The 19,063-nt window shown below is 42.6% G+C and overlaps 1 protein-coding gene across 1 annotated transcript; it reads right to left on the bottom strand.

Annotated features, from left to right (window-relative positions):
* Window positions 1-10,006: 10,006 nt before the first annotated feature.
* ndp (norrin cystine knot growth factor NDP) lies at window positions 10,007-18,646 on the bottom strand. Its single transcript, XM_085765034.1, has 2 exons — window positions 18,090-18,646; window positions 10,007-10,242 (listed from the first exon to the last, which is right to left on the bottom strand). Exons 1-2 carry the CDS (start codon window positions 18,330-18,332, stop codon window positions 10,018-10,020), a joined length of 468 nt encoding a protein of 155 aa, XP_085621160.1. The 5' UTR covers window positions 18,333-18,646; the 3' UTR covers window positions 10,007-10,017.
* Between the last annotated feature and the right edge of the window lie 417 nt (window positions 18,647-19,063).

Genomic DNA, 19,063 nt, shown 5'->3' on the forward strand with positions numbered 1-19,063 from the left:
ATGTGAAGGTGGTTTCAGTTTCACTCCTCGCTCCGTGATGATGACGGGAGTGGGAGGAGGTGGAATCTGGAGTTTAGAATAGACACACAGAAACATAAAGGTGTCTGTATTCAGTTTGCTCCAAGACTCAGCAGGACACACACACACACACACACACACAACACACACACACATTATGAGTGTGTACCTGCCCTAGGATTTTGGTGGCCCCCCTAAACAAGATTTTTGTTTGTGGCCCTGCACTCTAAGCGCAAACACCAAATCACTGGTTAAAACTGAATGCAGACGTGTTTATGCCCTCTGAGGTTTGAGGCCATTTTCTCGGCTTTTACATATTTTCTTAAATTGATCTTTTTAAGATACTTGCAGACGTAGCCTAACAATACTCAAGTGTTTCATGTCTAAATATTAGAACCTCCGCTGTAAGCACACTGAGGCCAGTTTGTCCTAGAACACTAAAGAAATAATTTAGGCCAAATGCTGGAAATTTGAGGTCTGCTTTTTGAAAAATTTCAAATCCCTTGTGAAAACACTCCTTCAGTAATGAGAATGAACTGTTTTGGTGCTTGAAATAGGATATGAATACAGTAATAGATAAGTGTAGAAAACAAGTCTAAAATGAAACTTTGTAAGATTGCTTTTTGAGCACAAATGTTGTCATTCTGCCATTCTATTTTCACCAAATGTCTCAAATGTGAGATAAAAGCAGCTGAATATTGACTTCATAAAGCTCATAGCGTGCACGTGCAGACCTCAGGATGTTTAAATGACTTGATGAACCCCGGTACCTTTCTGATCATGTGGCCCCCCACCTAACGGCTGTGGCTCTAAACAACCACATACAGTGTTTATGCCAGCGGCCGGCCCTGGTCGTCAGCAGAGGGCAGCAGCAGCCTGCAGCTCTAATATTCCTCCTGATAAAACCGATTCATCTACAGGTTGAATTGAGACTTATATTGATAGCTTCTTTTTTTTTTTCAAGTCTGAAAGTTTTTAACAGTGGAAAAAGAGAAATCAGGTTAGAAGAAGGGAAACGTTGTTGTGAACGGAGGTAAAAAACGAATGAGTGAATGGTGTAAAATAAATATTTCCCTGTGGTCGCTGAGGTCCATAAAAAACACTTTCCAGCGGATTCTGTTTGCTCCCAAACATTGTCAGCAAAACACACATCATGACCTACATTTTCCTAAAACCTGACACTGGTGCATAAACAACACACACACAGAGAGAAACACACACACACACACATCAACTTCAAACCCAGTCGCTGTCGACTCATATTCCTGCAGTGAAATAACAGTCAGAGGTTTTTCCTGTGAACTGCTTCATATCTGTGTTTGTCATTGTTTTGTTTTTGTATTTCTACACTTCATTTGTTGCTAGTCTTTTATTTTGAAGGTCCCATACAGTATAAAGGTAGATGTTTGTGTTAAAGGTCCTTAAAAATAAAGGTAGATGTTTGTATTAAAGCTCCTTCAAAATAAAGGTAGATGTGTGTATTAAAGCTCCTTCAAAATAAAGGAAGATGTTTGTATTAAAGCAGAAGTAAGTGATATATTTGTGTTAATATAAGTCTTAAATAGTTATATCTTCCGACAGCAATCACTTACATAGAGTGTTTGGACTGAAACACGGGTCTGTCAGTCACTCTGCTCTGCTCTGAGCCCAGGAGAAAACATTTATCGTATCCTACAGTTTTTATCCAATGAGGAGAGAGAACGGCATGCAGGGCTGTGTGTGCAGCCAAGGGACGCCGTGAATGTGGCGATGTAGGGACGAGGACTGTTATGGTGCGTTCAAGGAAACTCGTGTTTTTCCGACTGTGAAGTCGTACCAGTTCGATCTGGTACGAGTTCACCGGTCGGAAGTTACGAGTGGCCGTTATAGTGACTTTCACCGGTAAAACAGGTCGGAGAAACACGAGTGGGTTGTCTGAAACGCTACAAAGTCGTAAGTTGTGACTTGAAGCTGTAATTTACGATTTCAAAAGCCTGCCTGGAACGCAGCATTAGCGAAAACGACCGGACCACTTACTTCTGCTTTAAAGCTCCATACAGTAGAACTTTTATCATCTCATGTATCAACAGTTCAAAATAAAAAAAGAGGAAATAATGGAGCTTTAAAAGTAATTTATCTGTCATAAAAGGTAAATAAATGTCTAATAAATGGTTTTTAAGTGACTATAATGTCGTTGTAGGACAATAAAAGTATAATTCTTCCACGCTGTGATATAAAAAGCTGTAATGAATGATGCTGTGAACAAATGCAAAAAGAGCTGCAGAGAGTTTTAGTTTAATAGAAGAGTCTTTGTTGGAGGATTATTAACTTCAGATCAGCTCCTGCAGATATTTTTCCTCATGCAGACGAGGAGGAGGAAGAGGAGGAAGAGGAAGAGGAGGAGGAAAAAACGTCTCTGATGCTCGTGTGCAGTGGCGTGCACATGGGGGGGGGGGGGATGGGCGCCCCCCCTCATGGCCCAATTGTTGAAAAACGCGTGCTAAAGTGTCCCCTGGGAGCCAAAACGCGCGTTAAAGTGCCCTCTTGGCAGCCAAAACATGTGCTAAAGTGCCCTCATGGGGGCCAAAATGTGTGCTAAAGTGCCCTCTTGGCAGCCAAAACACGTGCTAAAGTGCCCTCATGGGGGCCAAAATGTGTGCTAAAGTGCCCTCTAGGAGCCAAAACACGTGCCTAAGTGCCCTCTTGGGAGGCAAAACACGTGTTAAAGTGCCCCCTTGGAAGCCAAAACGCGTGCTAAAGTGCTCTCTAGGAGTCAAAACGTGTGCTAAAGTGCTCTCTAGGAGCCAAAACGCGTGCTAAAGTACTCTCTAGGAGCCAAAACACGTGCTAAAGTGCCCTCTAGGAGCCAAAACGTGTGCTAAAGTGCCCTCTAGGAGCCAAAACGTGTGCTAAAGTGCCCTCTAGGAGCCAAAACGTGTGCTAAAGTGCCCTCTAGGAAGCCAAAACGTGTGCTAAAGTGCCCTCTTGGGGGCCAAAACACGTGTTAAAACAGGCCAAATTGACGTTTTTTAGTCTAAGGTATCGATATTACAACAGGCCAAATCAACGTTAAAGAAGGCACCATGTCGCTACAGTCTCACTCTTGTCATTTTCTGAAACTTGGCAGCCCTGAAAGTGCCCTCTAGGAGTCAAAACATGTGCTAAAGTGGCCTCTTCAGTGGCGGGGACGCGCTATTATGTGCCCTTTTTTTTTCCTTTTTGTCCCTGCCCTTCAAAAAGTCTGTGCACGCCGCTGCTCGTGTGAACACTTGATTATTGTTGTAAGTCAGATTTGAAAAACAGCGGCGAGGCCATAACTCACGTGTGTCAGAATTCCTGCACAACACTCATCATCATCATCGTCGTCTATATTTCTCTCCCCCCCAACGTGCTGACAGCTCGGTGAACAGTCACATGGCGGCCGTCCATGTTTCACGTCTGGCATTTTAATGGGATTCTGGTTCTGAACACACAGATGTTGAGATGCTGCTTTAGGTTTTTTAATAAGGACCCAGTCAGACACCTCCAATAAAACCCACCCACTCCTGTCTATGAGTTTTATTAAACGCTTGGATGGTTGTGATTAGGATCACAGGCTGGATGGATATATTTATTTATATATTTATATGTATATGTGACAGGTTATAAAACAGAGCACATGTGCTGCTGCCTCACACCTGCAGACATGAGGAGAGCAGAGGAAAACCTGGACGATGTGAGGAGAGTTTCTGCTTCTGCTTCTCTATAATTGGGAGTCGATCTGGATTTGGAGCTCAGAGGACACACACACACACACACTCGTTATCTCCTGCTTCATGTCGCCTGAACGCACCAGTGTGTGTGTGTGTGTGTGTGTGTGAGAGAGAGAGTGTGTGTGTGTGTGTGTGTGTGTGAGAGAGAGAGAGCAGCAGAGAAAAGTCAGATTGATCTCCAGGGTCGAGGGGGAAAACCATTTTTTATTATTCGGCGCCGTGCTGTCAGTCAGTCAGTCAGAGTCCAGGATGAAAGAGCAGCAACACAACAAAGACGTTTGTACAGAGTGTGTGTGTGTTTATGTGTGTGTGTATACTGTAAATATATATACATATATGTGTGTTTGTGTGTGTGTGTGTGTGTGTGTAAGCCATAAAGAGTCTATAGGAGCTCCAGGTTTCCCTCGGTGTCCTGCTGCTGCTTCACTCCACCTCCAACTTGTTTTACATTGATTCATTTTAATGTCATTTACACCGAGCTGTGTTAAAGTGTGCGGAGTGGACACACACACACACACACACACACACACACACACACGTTGGTGAAGACATGAACGACTTCCTGTCAACAAACAGACGTCACATTTACATTAGTGGCAGCAGAAACTCAGCAGAAGCAAAGAAGCACCGACAGAAAGAACTGTTCATCTTATTATCACCTGTTGACTTTCTGTTCTGTTATTACAAGATGTAATGTATTTGAGTTTTATTCACTCTGAGTTAAAGGGATAGTTCAACATTTTGGCAAATTGGCCCATTGCCAGTAGGTTCGTTACCTTTAATTGTCGGTGCAAGCCATTTTTAGAGCGGCGGAGCAGAGCCGTGAGCTGCTCAGAGCTACGCTATGGAGGCTAATGGGATTTCTTTGGTTTCCCTCATCAAACTCATCAAATACACAATCCAACAACTCCACAACGCTCTGGTGGACAAGTTGTGACCTGCACATTCACCACGCTATGAGATAATAACACAACGTTACCAGACAGAGTTGTTTTAGAGGTAAATTCATGCAAAACCGCTGATGCACGTTGCCTTCAGGGACAGTTTTTCATCAAGCAGTCTCTGCATTTCCCTCTAAAACAACTCTGTCTGGTAACGTTGTGTTATTATCTCATAGCGTGGTGAATGTGCAGGTCACAACTTGTCCACCAGAGCGTTGTGGAGTTGTTGGATTGTGTATTTGATGAGTTTGATGATGAGGGAAACCAAGAAATCCCATGAGCCTCCGTAGCGTAGCTCTGAGCAGCTCACGGCTCTGCTCCGCCGTTCTAAAAATAGCTTGCACCGACAATTAAAGGTAACGAACCTACTGCTATGACTATAGGGATTATGGCAATGGGCCAATTTGCCAAAATGTTGAACTATCCCTTTAAAGTTCCTGCTGTTGAAACTTTTCTCTCTGTTGCTGCTGAAAACTCAGAGTCTATTTTAGCATTTTACTTTGAAAACGTATTTTTATATGGTTTGAATTACAATAGTGTGAATGTGAAGTGGTCATGTGACTGACAGGTTGAACAGTAACCTGACAGGACAAAGGTCTGATGGATGTTCGAACCTCTGGGCTCCAGATGTTCAGATGTGAACTTTTCTTTGTCTGGATTTTTAACAGCGGAGTCAAAAACAACCAGATTTTATATTTTATATTTTATATTTGATCTGACTTGATAATTGAACTGAACTCAACCGAACTCACGTATCTTTAAACATTTGAACTACTACGATCTTTTCATCTCAAACACTTTTCTTTTTACCATTTTATTTTGCTGTATATCGTTTTTATTTATTATGTTTCTTAGTGGATCAGCTCTCTTCACACTGATAGGTTCCTAAAAGATACGTAATTTGAAGTTGAATTTGTCCGAATTTATGCCCAACTCCAGTCTGTCCTTTCAAAATAAAAGACTCGACTATAACACTATAAACTCAGTGGGATTCAGGTAATTAGATGTTAATTATCACGGTGTTTCTTTGCTTCCCTGGAGTTCGTATATACGTATAGTTTTAATGAAACCACAGTTTGAACAATGGGTTGATGATGTCACAGGTGTGTAGGTACAGGTGTGTGTGTGTGTGTGTGTGAAGCTGTTGGACTGTGACACGTCGTCGTTAGCAACAAACACACGACAGAAGAGCAGAGAAGCTACAGTTTGAAGAAACACAACCACAAATACAACAGTTTAAACACATTGAGAGAGAGAGTGAACATGATGACGGCCCCCACACAGTCTATGGACAGTCACCTCCTCTTCCTCCTCCTCCTCCTCCTCCTCCTCCTCTTCCTCCATCGTCGTCGGCTGCTTCATGTTTTTTTTTGTTTGTTTTTTTACAGTTCACGTGACGACGATGAGCTTCCTGTCCTGTTACGCAGCCACATCAAAGTCTGCGGGGAGTGTGTGCACTGTAAAAGATTATGGGGGTGAATAATCGCAGCTGCAGGTGCAGAGTCGCCACATGTGTGCTGTTTAGCCCCCCCCCAACCCGCCGTTTGCCCCCTCCCCCCCTTCTGTCTGTGTGGGTGCGGTTGAAGCCGGTCCGTTCCCATGCTGCTCTTTAACGAGGCGTGTTGTTGTTGTTGCGTTGTCAGATACATGTTGTTGGGGGGTTTTTATGGAGCTGTTTGTTGTTATGAGACAGTGTGTGTTATGAGTTACAGCGAGGAGCGAGGGAGGGTATTAGAGGGGGTGGTGGGGGGTCTCTGGGAGCAGCAGCAGTTTGTGGCGCCTGTGGAGTAAATATGCTTCTTATGACTTGTTGTGCACTGCAAAAACTCTACATCTTTCCAAGAATATTTGTCTTATTTCTTGTCAAAATGTCTCATTTCTAGTCAAAACTAATCTCTTTCCACTTAAAATAAGACTCATCACCTAAAAATTAACTTGTTTTTAGATCATTTTCACTTGTTTCAAACTAATTTTCAGTTGAAATAAGTAGAAAAATCTGACAGTGGAGCAAGTTTTTCTTTCTTATTACAAGCACAAAAAACCTGCTTTCACTGGCAGATTTTTCTACTTATTTCAAGTGAAAATCTGCTTGAAAGAAGCAAAAAGTGTCTAAAAACAAGCTGCTTTTTAATGTGATGAGTCTTATTTTAAGTAAAATAAGATTTGTTTTGACTAGAAATGACATTTTGACTAGAAATAAGACAAATATTCTTGGTAAGATTTTGAGTTTTTGCAGTGTGATTAGGGATGTCACGATTATACTGTAGATCTTCTTGGTATGAGAAATAATCGCGCGGTGTTAACGATTATCACAATATTTATGCATCAATACATTTCACAACACTATGAATGTGTAAAATCAAATATGGTCAAAATATAATTACATTACTAATCTCTTAATATAGCAGCTCTGGAAAAAATAAGAGACCACTCCCAAAATGATCAGTTTCTCTGGTTTTACTATTTATAGGTATGTGTTTGAGTTTTTTGTTTTATTCTATCAACTACCGACAACATTTCTCCCAAAATTGAAATAGCAATATTGTCATTTAGAGCTTTTATTGGCTGAAAATGACTAAACTAGTCTAAATAACACAAAATATCAAGTCTTTTCAGACCTTGAATAATAATAATGCAAAGAAAACATGTTCATATTTATTCCTAAACAACACAGCAAGAATATTTTAACTCAGGAAGAGTTTATGAATCAGTTTTTATGGGATAATGTCAATGTTTAATCCCAGCAGTGGTTTTATTTTATAATCTTCCTATAGATACTTATCAGTAGGTGACGTCACGGTGCGTTCCACCTGGCCGCCGCCATGCTGGGTACCGAACACTGAGTTAACCTCTATTCAGATCAGTGCAGCCACGTCCTCTCTGACCAGAAGACTGCTGCCTGATGTAGTTTGGATATGGATATTTCTCATTTTGATGGCCTTGCCTTGAAAGCACACACCATTTCTGCTGAGACGAGCTTTGACAGCGCGGTGCGCCGCTCTCTCTCCCGTTAAAACTTAATCTAGCTCACCCAGCGGACCTCTCTCTCTCTCTCCTCGTCTCTCTCTCTCTCTCTCTCGCTCACTGTCTCTCCCCTGTTACTTATATGTGTTTAACCAAATACACGAAAAGCCAAATCAAATCAAAAATGCGTAGCCCACTTCTTTTTTCTTTTTTAACTCACAGACATTTTCATAAAGTAGCCTAATAAAATATCTGGACATTTTGCCATCGTTAACATTGAGACAAAAGGCTGCAGGAATGGAAGAAGAATTCGGCAAATCATCTTATCACGCAAAAAGGCACAACAAACAGGTTTTGCACAATGGTTTGCACAAATAAGTCTTAATATGCGCAACACCTTCTCATCACAATCCACGCCATCTACACAGCTACGTTATCAGCTCAGCTGTTATTAAAACCCAACTCATCAGGATGCGATGACCACCACTCACATTAAACAAACCGTTAACTATTAATCCACACTCAAACCGAGGCAGCAATAGTGTTGACTGTACTCAACAAGCTGTTATTACAAGGTTTACAACAGATATGACAGACAACCTGGGCCGTGTGTGTGTGTGTGTGCGCGCGTGTGCGTGTATAAGAAAGGGAGGGAGGGAGGGAGGGAGAGAGAGAAAGTAGGTAAAAGCTGCTAGCTGTTAGCTACCGTAGCTCAGGCGTCGGTCTCCCGTCAGGTAAAAGCTGCTGTTTATTCCTCAAATGAAGCTCATGAAGTTGAGCCTCTCCGGTACAGTTATCCATCACTGCTGTTGAATTAGCCGCTAAACTGCTGGACGCTAAAACCGAGGGGGCGTCTGTGTGTTTACAATTCACGAAAGCAACGTGAACGTACGTGCCGCTCACACTCAGTAGAGTGAGGCAGCCTCCCTTGGCGTACATGTCTCCCAAGCTGTTTAATGACGGTAAAAAATGAAACAGAAAGTAAATATCCTGCATAGTTTCTCTTTTCTGTGCTGCGCTGATCAGAGCGGCGTCCCTAGCAACGGTGTATTTTACTTAGCAACGATCTGTTAAACAGGAATAACAGACTGTTAAATGCAAAATCAAGATGTAAATAAATATCAGAAATATCAATAAATTATCGGAATACGAAAGTCGGTACCCAAGATGGCGCTGTGACCGGCTGCGAACGCTGTGTGACGTCACGTGATATCTATCAATAAAACCAGATGTGGTTCAGGTGATCGATGACCTCATCAGTGTCTCATTAAGTAGAATGAGTTGTGTTTGTGTTTGTGTTTAAAAAAGAAAAGAAAAGAAAAGAACAACTGTCATACATGTAGAGATGCTTTTAAGTAACATTTGTGAAAGTGGTCTCTTATTTTTTCCCAGAGCTGTAGGACCAGTTATTAATCACCCGGGGGGAGTGTTTGAAATATTTAAGTCATTAATTGTCATCTAGACCAAATGTTAAAGTTTGTTTTAATATTTTTTTTAAATTACAAATGACACACAAACATTTAAATTCCTACCAATTCAGTGTTACTTTAGTTAAATGGACCAGTATCTGTGCATTTTCCTTCACTTTGGTTCCAACATAATCTTTTTTGGAAAGTGGCGGTATTAAGGGATCTACGATCAATTGATTGTCGTGGGGTTTTTTTTGTATGATGAGGTTGTTGTTGAAATTCTTTGACCGGCGCAAGACAGACTCATGTTTTCATTCATCAAGAATTAAAGTCAGAGGTTCAAAGACGATCACATACCGTCGTAGTTCCGACCATAAACGGCGATTCGGCGGCGTTATTCTCATGACTCGCCATGAAACCGAAAGTAAAGAAACGCTGGTCGGCTCGCCCAGCATTTCCACCACCACTAATAATAACAAAATAACCATAGAGATAAAACGATATATTTATCGAAAATGGGCCCATTAACAAGTGTGGGTAGCGGAGATTCATCCACATTAACGTGAGACTTTTTTACAACCAAATAGAAACTCCTCGTTGTCCCTTTAAATTGCTCTTTGAACTGTAATTTTGTGAAGCACTTTGTGAATTTTATTTCTGTGAAAGGTGCTATACAAATACATTTATTATTATTATTATTATTATTATTATTAATACCGCGATTAATTGTGAAAACAAGTAATCGTGACATCCCTAGTTGTGATTGAATGCACATCAAAGTGTGTGTGTGTTGGAGGAGGACCACAACAACCCTGATGAGCTGCTGCAACGATCTGATCCGATCATCAACCAGGAAGAAAAAAAAAACAAAACAAAACAGCTGGAGAGTCTTGATGGGGTGGGGGTTTTGGGGGTTTTGAGGGTTTTGGGGGGTTTTGGGGGCGAGGTGAGAGCTCAGCTGCACTCCTCACAGTTGCAGGCGAGGATGTATCTGTAGGTGGCGGTGATGCGGGAGCCGCCGGCGCAGCGCAGCCGCACGGCCTTCAGCTTGGAGGTGTGCGGCCGGCAGCAGGAGCAGCTGCTCTTGAACGGCTGCTTCAGCACCGAGCTGAAGGAGATGAGCGGGTCGGAGCGCGTGGTGTGGCTGCAGTGGCCCTCGCAGCGCGCCAGCAGAACCATCTGGAAGACAGAGAGAGAGATACAGGATAAATGTATATACTTTGTTATTTTTATTCTATTTGTATATATTTGATTCTGTGAGTTGTATTTGTTTTGTTTCAGAATCAGAATCCTTTATTGTCACACTACAAAAAATCTAAATCTTTCCAAGAATATTTGTCTTATTTTTTGTCAAAATGTCTCATTTCTAGTCAAAACTAATCTCTTTCCGCTTAAAATAAGACTCATCACCTAAAAATTAACTTGTTTTTAGATCATTTTCACTTGTTTCAAACTAATTTTCACTTGAAATAAGTAGAAAAATCTGCCAGTGAAAGCAAGTTTTTTGTGCTTGTTAGAAGAAAGAAAAACTTGCTCCACTATCAGATTTTTCTACTTCTACTACTTCTAAATATGCTTGAAAGAAGTAAAAAGTGTCTAACAACAAGCTGCTTTTTAATGTGATGAGTCTTATTTTAAGTAGAATGAGATTTGTTTTGACTAGAAATGACATTTTGACTAGAAATAAGACAAATATTCTTGTTAAGATTTTGAGTTTTTGCAGTGCACTGTCAACATTGTCACCAACATTTACTGTGAAAATCTGTTTAGCAGCTCCACATGGCAGTAAAAGACAGTAGAAAAATAAAAACAATATATATAAAAGATACACAGATAACATTGTTTCATTGATTATTGATGCTTTGGCAACATAGTTCTCGTAACATTCATGCCAATAAAGAGAATTTGAATAGAATGGAGAGAGAGAGAGAGGGAGAGGGAGGGGGTGTTTGTGTTAAAGCTCCTTCAAAATAAAGGTAGATGTTTGTGTTAAAGCTCCTTCAAAATAAAGGTAGATGTTTGTGTTAAAGCTCCTTCAAAATAAAGGTAGATGTTTGTGAGAGACAGAGAGAGAGGGAGAGGAGTCATTCACAACGCCAAAGATTTTCACGACCTTCATGATCCGTCAGGGATGAAAAGAGAAACAAACCGCAGGTCTCTGGATACAATGAGACACAGTGTGTGTGTGTGTGTGTGTGTGTGTGTGTGTGTGTTGTCTCCGGGCCTCGGCCTTGCACCTGCAAACTGAGAGATAGCAACCAGAGCGCTCACACATTCCTGCACCTGCTGCAGCTCAGAGCTCAGGGTCACTGCCCCCCCCCCCAACACACACACACACACACACACACACACACACACACACACACACACACACACACCCTTCCTCCTTTTTCCATCTGGAGTGATCTACTGTTTAGTGTCTCTATAAAAACTAGAGCAGATTTCAGAATAAAACACTCAGAGAAACCACAAATCCTGCAAAGTTGTTGTTGGATGGATGGTGGGTCTCGGTGGTGGTGAGGGGGCGGGGCTTAGTTGTGACATCACAAAGTGACAGGAAGTCCTGACGGCTGGTTTTAAGGCTCAGTTTCTGAATACAGGCTGTGTGCTTTTCTCTGTGGACTGAGGCTTTGATACTTTCACAGTATTAATATAGAACCTAGAGCTGCTTTATAATCACACTACACATGGACATCTACCTTTATACTGTATGGAGCTTTAACACAAACATCTACCTTTATACTGTATGGAGCTTTAACACAAACATCTACCTTTATACTGTATGGAGCTTTAACACAAACATCTACCTTTATACCGTATGGAGCTTTAACACAAACATCTACCTTTATACTGTATGGAGCTTTAACACAAACATCTACCTTTATACTGTATATAGTCTCTCCCTCTCTCTCTTTACGTGTAAACTCTGGAGGGATCTACTGTATTGTGTCTGACTAGTCTCACACACACATACGCACACATCTTATTACTGTGTGTGTGTGTGTGTGTGTGTGTGTGTGTGTGTGTGTGTGTGTGCGTCTCCTCTGTGGGTCTCTACATTCCTGTCACCTCCCTAAACAGACTCCTGTGTCATGTCTTTCTGTCAGCTGCTGCGTGTCGCCACCCGTGTACCCACTTTGACAAAAGCCTGTCTGGGGCCGCGAGAGGGTGACACACACACACACACACACTGATACAGATACAGCACACACAGACATCAGGAGTGTTGTCGCCACTTTAAGACCATTTGTCTTTGTCCGAGCCGAGGATCAGTCTGTCAAACGCCAACAACCCCCCCTCCCCCTCTCTTCCCCCCTCCCTCTCTCTTTCCTCCTTTCATTCATGAGCAGCAGCAGCAGCTCATTCATCTCGTCCCTGGTTAGAATAAAGTTAAATAAACAAACAAATAAACAACACAGGGTGGTAAACGACATCCAAACCCTCAGATTGAAGCCGTCGCCTGTGAAACCTCGACCACATGTCTGAGAAAACGCTCCAGAAACCACAGCAATAAAGGTCTTAAAGGGGAATTGCAGTTTTATTTTTATTTTTTTACAATCTGGACCTTATTTCTAGCATAAAATACGATCATTTCCTCACCCAGATAACTTTGGTGTCATTACAAGTCGTTGTGATGAAATGAGCTCCAGCCGAGAGCCGCGTATATCCGTATAATGGAGTCTACAGGGCAGCAGAATGCAGCCTCTAAATAACACATTATCTGTAGAGAAACTCCTTCATTTCACCAATATTTAGTTCTGATAGGCTAGTGCTATTCCCCTCTGAGTCCGGGGTTAGCTGTTATCAACATCCGGGGTCTGTAGGTTGACCTACTGACCTCTGACCTGGATGATGTCATCTCTGAGCGCCGCCCGGCTCATTCTGATAATAATGATTCCTCTTCGGCATTCGGGTCCATTTTTATCTCAACTAGCCGGAGCTTTAGTGAGTCCAGGTTGAGGAGAGGAAGCCTGTGGAAGCTGAACTTCATCCAGCTGCTCATTTTGTTCTGACAGGTCGGAAACACGCAGAAACGAACCGTAGCATTAGCGGTAGCAACAAGCTCAGAGATGACATCATCCAGGTCAGAGGTCAGTAGGTCAACCTACAGACCCCGGATGTTGATAACAGCTAACCCCGGACTCAGAGGGGACTAGCACTAGCCTATCAGAACTAAATATTGGTGAAATGAAGGAGTTTCTCTGCAGATAATGTGTTATTTAGAGGCTGCATTCTGCTGCCCTGTAGACTCCATTACACGGATATACGCGCCTCTCGGCTGGAGCTCATTTCATCACAACCACTTGTAATGACACCAAAGTTATCTGGGGGAGGAAATGATCGTATTTTATGCTAGAAATAAGGTCCAGATTGTAAAAAAAACCCCGGCAATTCCCCTTTAAACTGGGTTTAGACACATCGGTTAATCATTGTTGATATTAGCGACACACACACACACACAATAAATAAATAACTTAATAAATTACACATTTGCAACTAATCAAAATACCAAAAACTGGAGGAACTGGATGAACCAGGTCCAATTAATCATCTGAGTCATTTACTGGTCTCAAATGTCAAATATTGTTGGTTTCCAGATTCTCACATGGGAGTTCAGTTCAGTTCAGAAAACTGGGAGGGATCACACCAAACGTTTAGAGCAACAGGTTCAACTGGACACGAGTCGACCAGTTATTGATCCTTACACTGAAACCGATGGATCAATAATGAGATTAATCATTAGTTGGGTTCTTAATTATTTTGAAATCAGTGTTTTATCGAGCTGTGTGTGTGTGTGTGTGAGTGTGTGTGTGTACGCGCTGAGCCTCCATCTGCTGATGAAGTCAGTCGACCTGATTAAAGAGTTTCTGTCACAAACCCAGATTTGTCAAAACTGAAGCATCAGAGGAGTTCGTGTCTCCTCTTCAAGTCAAACTCTTGGCACCAATATCCCATAATGCAACTCAATGACATCTCTCATTTTGCCCCCCCTCCACCTCCCCCTCCCACCACCCACCCCGTCTCTCCAGGGTGCAATCAGTCCAAACTGAGACAAGTCTGACGACGCAGCGGCGGGTTGATCCTCCCTTCACAACCAGACACAGAAAACATATGAATATATAAATAAATTATAAATATGTATAGTTTTGTTTTGCGAAGGTGAAAAAGTTTGTATATCGAGACAAACCGCTCTCTCTACATTGAAACCCCTTGATGCACTTTATCACTCCGCTCTTCGTTTTATTACTGGAGATCAGATGTCTTCCGAACTCATCACTGTGTTCTTTATAATAAGGTTGGATGGCCATCCTTAAGTGTAAGGAGGGAACAACATTGCATGGTTTTTATTTACAAAGCTTGGACATGTGGACTAAGGGCTGGGAGAAGTTTCAGAGTCCTCCGTGGCTTCTCTGAGTTACAGGGGGTCTCGGCGTAGCAGTGCATGTCCATATAACGGTTGCAAATGGATACCAACTGTCTTCGTAACAAAAAGACACACCAAAAAACATCCAAATACCTCCATGCTGCTCGTATGTAATGTCCGTCTTGTATTGAAGCCCCGAAATGCAAAATTGTCCCGAAAAAAATTAAATAAGTCTATATTTCAAGCTTGTTTTGTAGCGGAAGCTCCCGCTACATAATGAGATAATGAGTGAAATTTCAATTTTGGGTGAACTATCCCTTTACAGTAATATGGCCGACTGTGAGCTACGCCTGCGTGTGGTCCGATCCGCCACCCCTTCACCTCGCTCTCTCTTTCCCATCAGAGGAGGAGGAGTTCACCTCAGCCAAAAACCTGAGTGAGTCCCAGCTGAGGTGCAGAGTGCGTCTGCAGCGTGGCCCATGTCCAGCACCCCCCCCCCCCCCCCACACACACACACACACACACACACACACACAGACACACACACACGCACGTTGCACACGGTCCCTGGGAAACGGAGCGTGACTCGTCTGGATGTCGAGTGATGGAGATAAAGAGGGAGACGGAGACGCTGCAGCGACCAATAGGAGCGAGTGTGTGTGAGATAAATGAGTGTTGATATGGTGTCGGTGTGGGATCTTTTATTACAGTATTATGGTCTGTGACTGAAGGAGGGGGGGGTTGGGGGGGGTATGGGGGGTTGTGGGGGGGTTTCTTCTCTTTACGTTTGGAAGGAGCTGCTTTTTTCCTGATATTTATAATGAATGAGTTCATTTATCAGAAGCGGCTGAGGTCACCGCCAAGCTGCTCCAGACGTGTGTTAATCCTCCCGCTCTTGATTTATTTTTTGTTTTACTTGGTTTTCGCGCTTCAGAAAGAGAGAAAACAAATCAAAACCTGTGGCCGACGTTCGTCTGCTCTCAGTTCTTCACTGAGGGAAGTAGACGGACGGAGGCTTTGAGCCTTGAGCCTCGAGCCTCGAGCCCCATCCACCTCCACCTGTCGACCGCCGTCGTGTTGTTGAGAAAAGAGACGAGACGAGCGGTTTGACATTCAGGTCCTACGGCGGCCTCTCAGTGCCAAAAAGACCAATGTCTTAATAAATACGAATATGAATTAGTAATATTAATGTGATTTATTTTAGCAAGAATTGGATAGACCAGAGCGGCATCTGAGAATGACTGAGGCATCCTGGGTAATTTAGGGGCAGCGCCCGGCATCCCTCCATTGAAAAGTTCAGCCTAACTGGCTTAACAAACTAACTAACAAAAAGTTGGCTATTAACAGGCTATTTACAGACAACACTTAGCCAAAACCTCCCCGGTGATTCGACCAAATACGTGTAGATGTCTGGGTCAGACATTTCTGGCCACTTTGTGGAGTCATTGATCATTGTGGGAGGCTAAATGAGCATACCGGTAGATTAATTGTAGTTTTTCAAGATAGCGTGAACGGTCGGTGTCAAAAATAAATATGAGACATAGTGCTACAAAGGAAACAAAAAATAAAACATTAAAATTGATTGTTAGTTAGTCCACGCTCCATCAAAACACAAAAAGCTACTGAGTGCAATTTAAAAATGCCAGGCGCTGCCCCTAAATTACCCAGAATGCCTCAGTCATTCTCAGATGCCGCTCTGGTCTATGGTATATGTTTACAGTCAAACGTTTTCATGCACTGTAGGCTTAATTTTCGATAAATCAAAAATCTGTGTGGATCGTTTGTGGAGGACAGTCTGATAATGCTCTCCAGCAAGTTTGGTGTCAATCGAGCAAAAATTGTGGGAGGAGAGGAGGTTTTAAACGTTTTACAGATTTTGAAAATAACAGAGTGATAGACTCCATTATAATGAGTTTAAGTGGACAAAAGTTTCCACAGTATTGGGGCGACATTTTGGTGAAGTTTCAAAACTGTAGCATGTAAAATTGCTTTGGTAGAAAGTTTTTAAATTTAAACGCTTCATGTCCTTGGAGTTGAGTAAATCTGGCATCTCGGTGTGTGTGTGTCTCAGACGTTTGATTGACGGACGACGGATCCAATATCAGTGGCTGATAAATCGTGCGCCTGCATTATCCAATGCAGGAAAAAAATACCACACTTTCATCCCGGATTTACTGGAAAATAGAATTTTGCACAAAGTTTGGCCTACATCGTCTGATAGATGAGTTATTACACTAATTTTATGACCCAGAGTGGGCTCAAATTCACTTTTCTTTTCTGTACTGCTTGAAATGTACTGGTTTTAAATGTGGATCCCAGGAAGACTAGTGGTGCTCTAGTGGTTCCCAACCTTTTTCTTAAGGGACCCATATTTTTACCATTGAAAACTTTGGTAAATAGTAAAAACAAAATAAGGAACATCATAACTTCTTTTACATGAAATACTTTATTATATTTCAGTAATTTAATAACAGCATGGAACAAACAATCAGGAGAACCTGTGTATGATTACAACATATTTCTTCAGAACTTGTACTTTTAAAAACATAATTGTGTTTTTAAAAGTACAAGTTCTGAAGAATATGTTAATAATTTTACACAGGTTTTTTCTCATTGTTCCATGCTGTTTTTCAAATTCATTGTGACTGATATTGCCCTGCTGTATATTATGTATTTAATGTTTTAAAACTGTTGATATTCAATCATCTATTGATATACAATAGGCCTATAATTTATTTGTTTATCTATTTAAATATACGAATAAATGTTTAAAGCAGAAGTAAGCAATATTTTTGTGTTAATATGAGTCTTAAATAGTTATATCTTCCGACAGCAATCACTTACATAGAGTGTTTGGTCTGAAACACGGGTCTGTCAGTCACTCTGCTCTGCTCTGAGCCGAGGAGAAAACTTTTCTCGTATCCTACAAGTTTTATCCAATGAGGAGAGAGAACGGCATGAAGGGCTGTGTGTGCAGCCAAGGGATGCGCCTGAATGCGAGGACCAATAGATCCATGGCGAGGGCGGGGGCTGCTAACTCCATCGGCTGACAAGAAGTTATGGTGCGTTCAAGGCAACTCGTAACTCGTGTTTTTCCGACCTGTGAAGTCGTACCAGTTCGATCTGGTACGAGTTCACGGGTCGGAAGTTACGAGTGGCCGTTATAGTGACTTTCACAGGTAAAACAGGTCGGAAAAACACGAGTGGGTTGCCTGGAACGCTACAAAGTCGTAAGTTGTGACTTGAAGCTGTAATTTACGGTTTCAAAAGCCTGCCTGGAACGCAGCATTAGCCAAAACGACCGGATCGCTTACTTCTGCTTTAAATACACGAATAAATGTTTAATGTGGCCCTTGAATTTAGCTGATTTTGTCACATATATGAATTAAATGCTTAGCCTAACTCATTTATTTAACATTTTAATTACATTAAAATTATTAAACCCCTTAAAATCAAGAGGGCTTCGCGACCCCCCCTGGATCTTTGGTGCCCCCCAGGTTGGGAACCACTGCTCTAGAGCGCAGCTATTGGGGATCCGAACAAATAAAACAATAAAACAATAAAACAGTTAGAGGGTGACTGACCATAATAAAGCAGATTTACAGCTGTGTGTGTGTGAAAATGTGTGTGTGTGTGTGTGTGTGTGTGTGTCCATCCTCACCTTGGAGTTACACTTGTATATCGGGTGTGTGATGGTCTCCACAAAGTGGTGCCTCATGCATCGCTCCGGGTCCGAGTCTCCCAGGTGCGGGTGAGCGTTGCTGTCGCCGCCGCCGCCGCCGCCGCCGCCGCCGGCCTTGTTGCTGCCGCTGCTGGCCGACTGGACCAGGCCCAGCAGGGGGCAGCACATCAGCACCAGCAGCAGGCCCGAGGGCGTCGCCACGGAGACGGACAGCGGCTTCATGACGACTCCGACTCCCTCGATCTCCCTCCTCCAAGAGCAACACAACAGGTCACGTCGTCTTAGTCTCTCGTCTGGGTTTCCTTCTGGTTCCCTTTCTCACGCTTCAACTTGATGGGTGTGTGTGTAAGTGTGCGTGTGTAAGTGTGTGTAAGTGTGTGTAAGTGTGTAAATGTGTGTGTGTCTCCGTTTCTCGCTAGCACAGGGGAGGATCAAGGTCGGTGGCGAGCCGTGGGGAGAACGGTAGCAGGAGTGTTGGCTCGTCGGGCCGCTCCATCACCTGCTGTCTGGATAACACCGCAGTCTGGACGACAGAGAAGACAAACAGGAAGTCATCAGTGGAAACATGAAGAGATAAAACTATATTGTGTGTCTCTCTGTGTGTGTGTGTGTCTGTGTGTGTGTATGGACTCTATGTTTTGTCTATTAGTCATTTATGCATCCAAGGTAACGACTCCTGTAGAAAAGATCACACACACACACACACAGACACACACAATCGCTCCGTCTTTAAAAAGGAGGAAACGACCTCCAGAAAACTTCCCATAGATATTTCTGCCAGTTTTACTCCATCGACTGTTTGATGCATGAGTGTATGTGTGTGTCTGTGTGTGTGTGTGTCTCCAGACTTGGCTGCTCACTTTGCCCCTGTTCACCCACACACACACACACACACACACACACACAAAGACACACACACACACACACACACACACACACACACACACAAAGAC

The sequence above is a fragment of the Trachurus japonicus genome, chromosome 21 (genome assembly GCF_045865225.1).
Source record: "Trachurus japonicus isolate A0001 chromosome 21, Traja_1.0".
Classification (NCBI taxonomy): Eukaryota; Metazoa; Chordata; class Actinopteri; order Carangiformes; family Carangidae; genus Trachurus; species Trachurus japonicus.

Coding starts and splice junctions, on each gene's coding strand:
- ndp (XM_085765034.1), bottom strand. CDS start 18,332: ATGAAGCCGCTGTCCGTCTCCGTGGCGACGCCCTCGGGCCTGCTGCTG. Junction 10,243..18,089: donor TATACAAGTGTAACTCCAAG/GTGAGGATGGAC, acceptor TCTGTCTTCCAG/ATGGTTCTGCTGGCGCGCTG.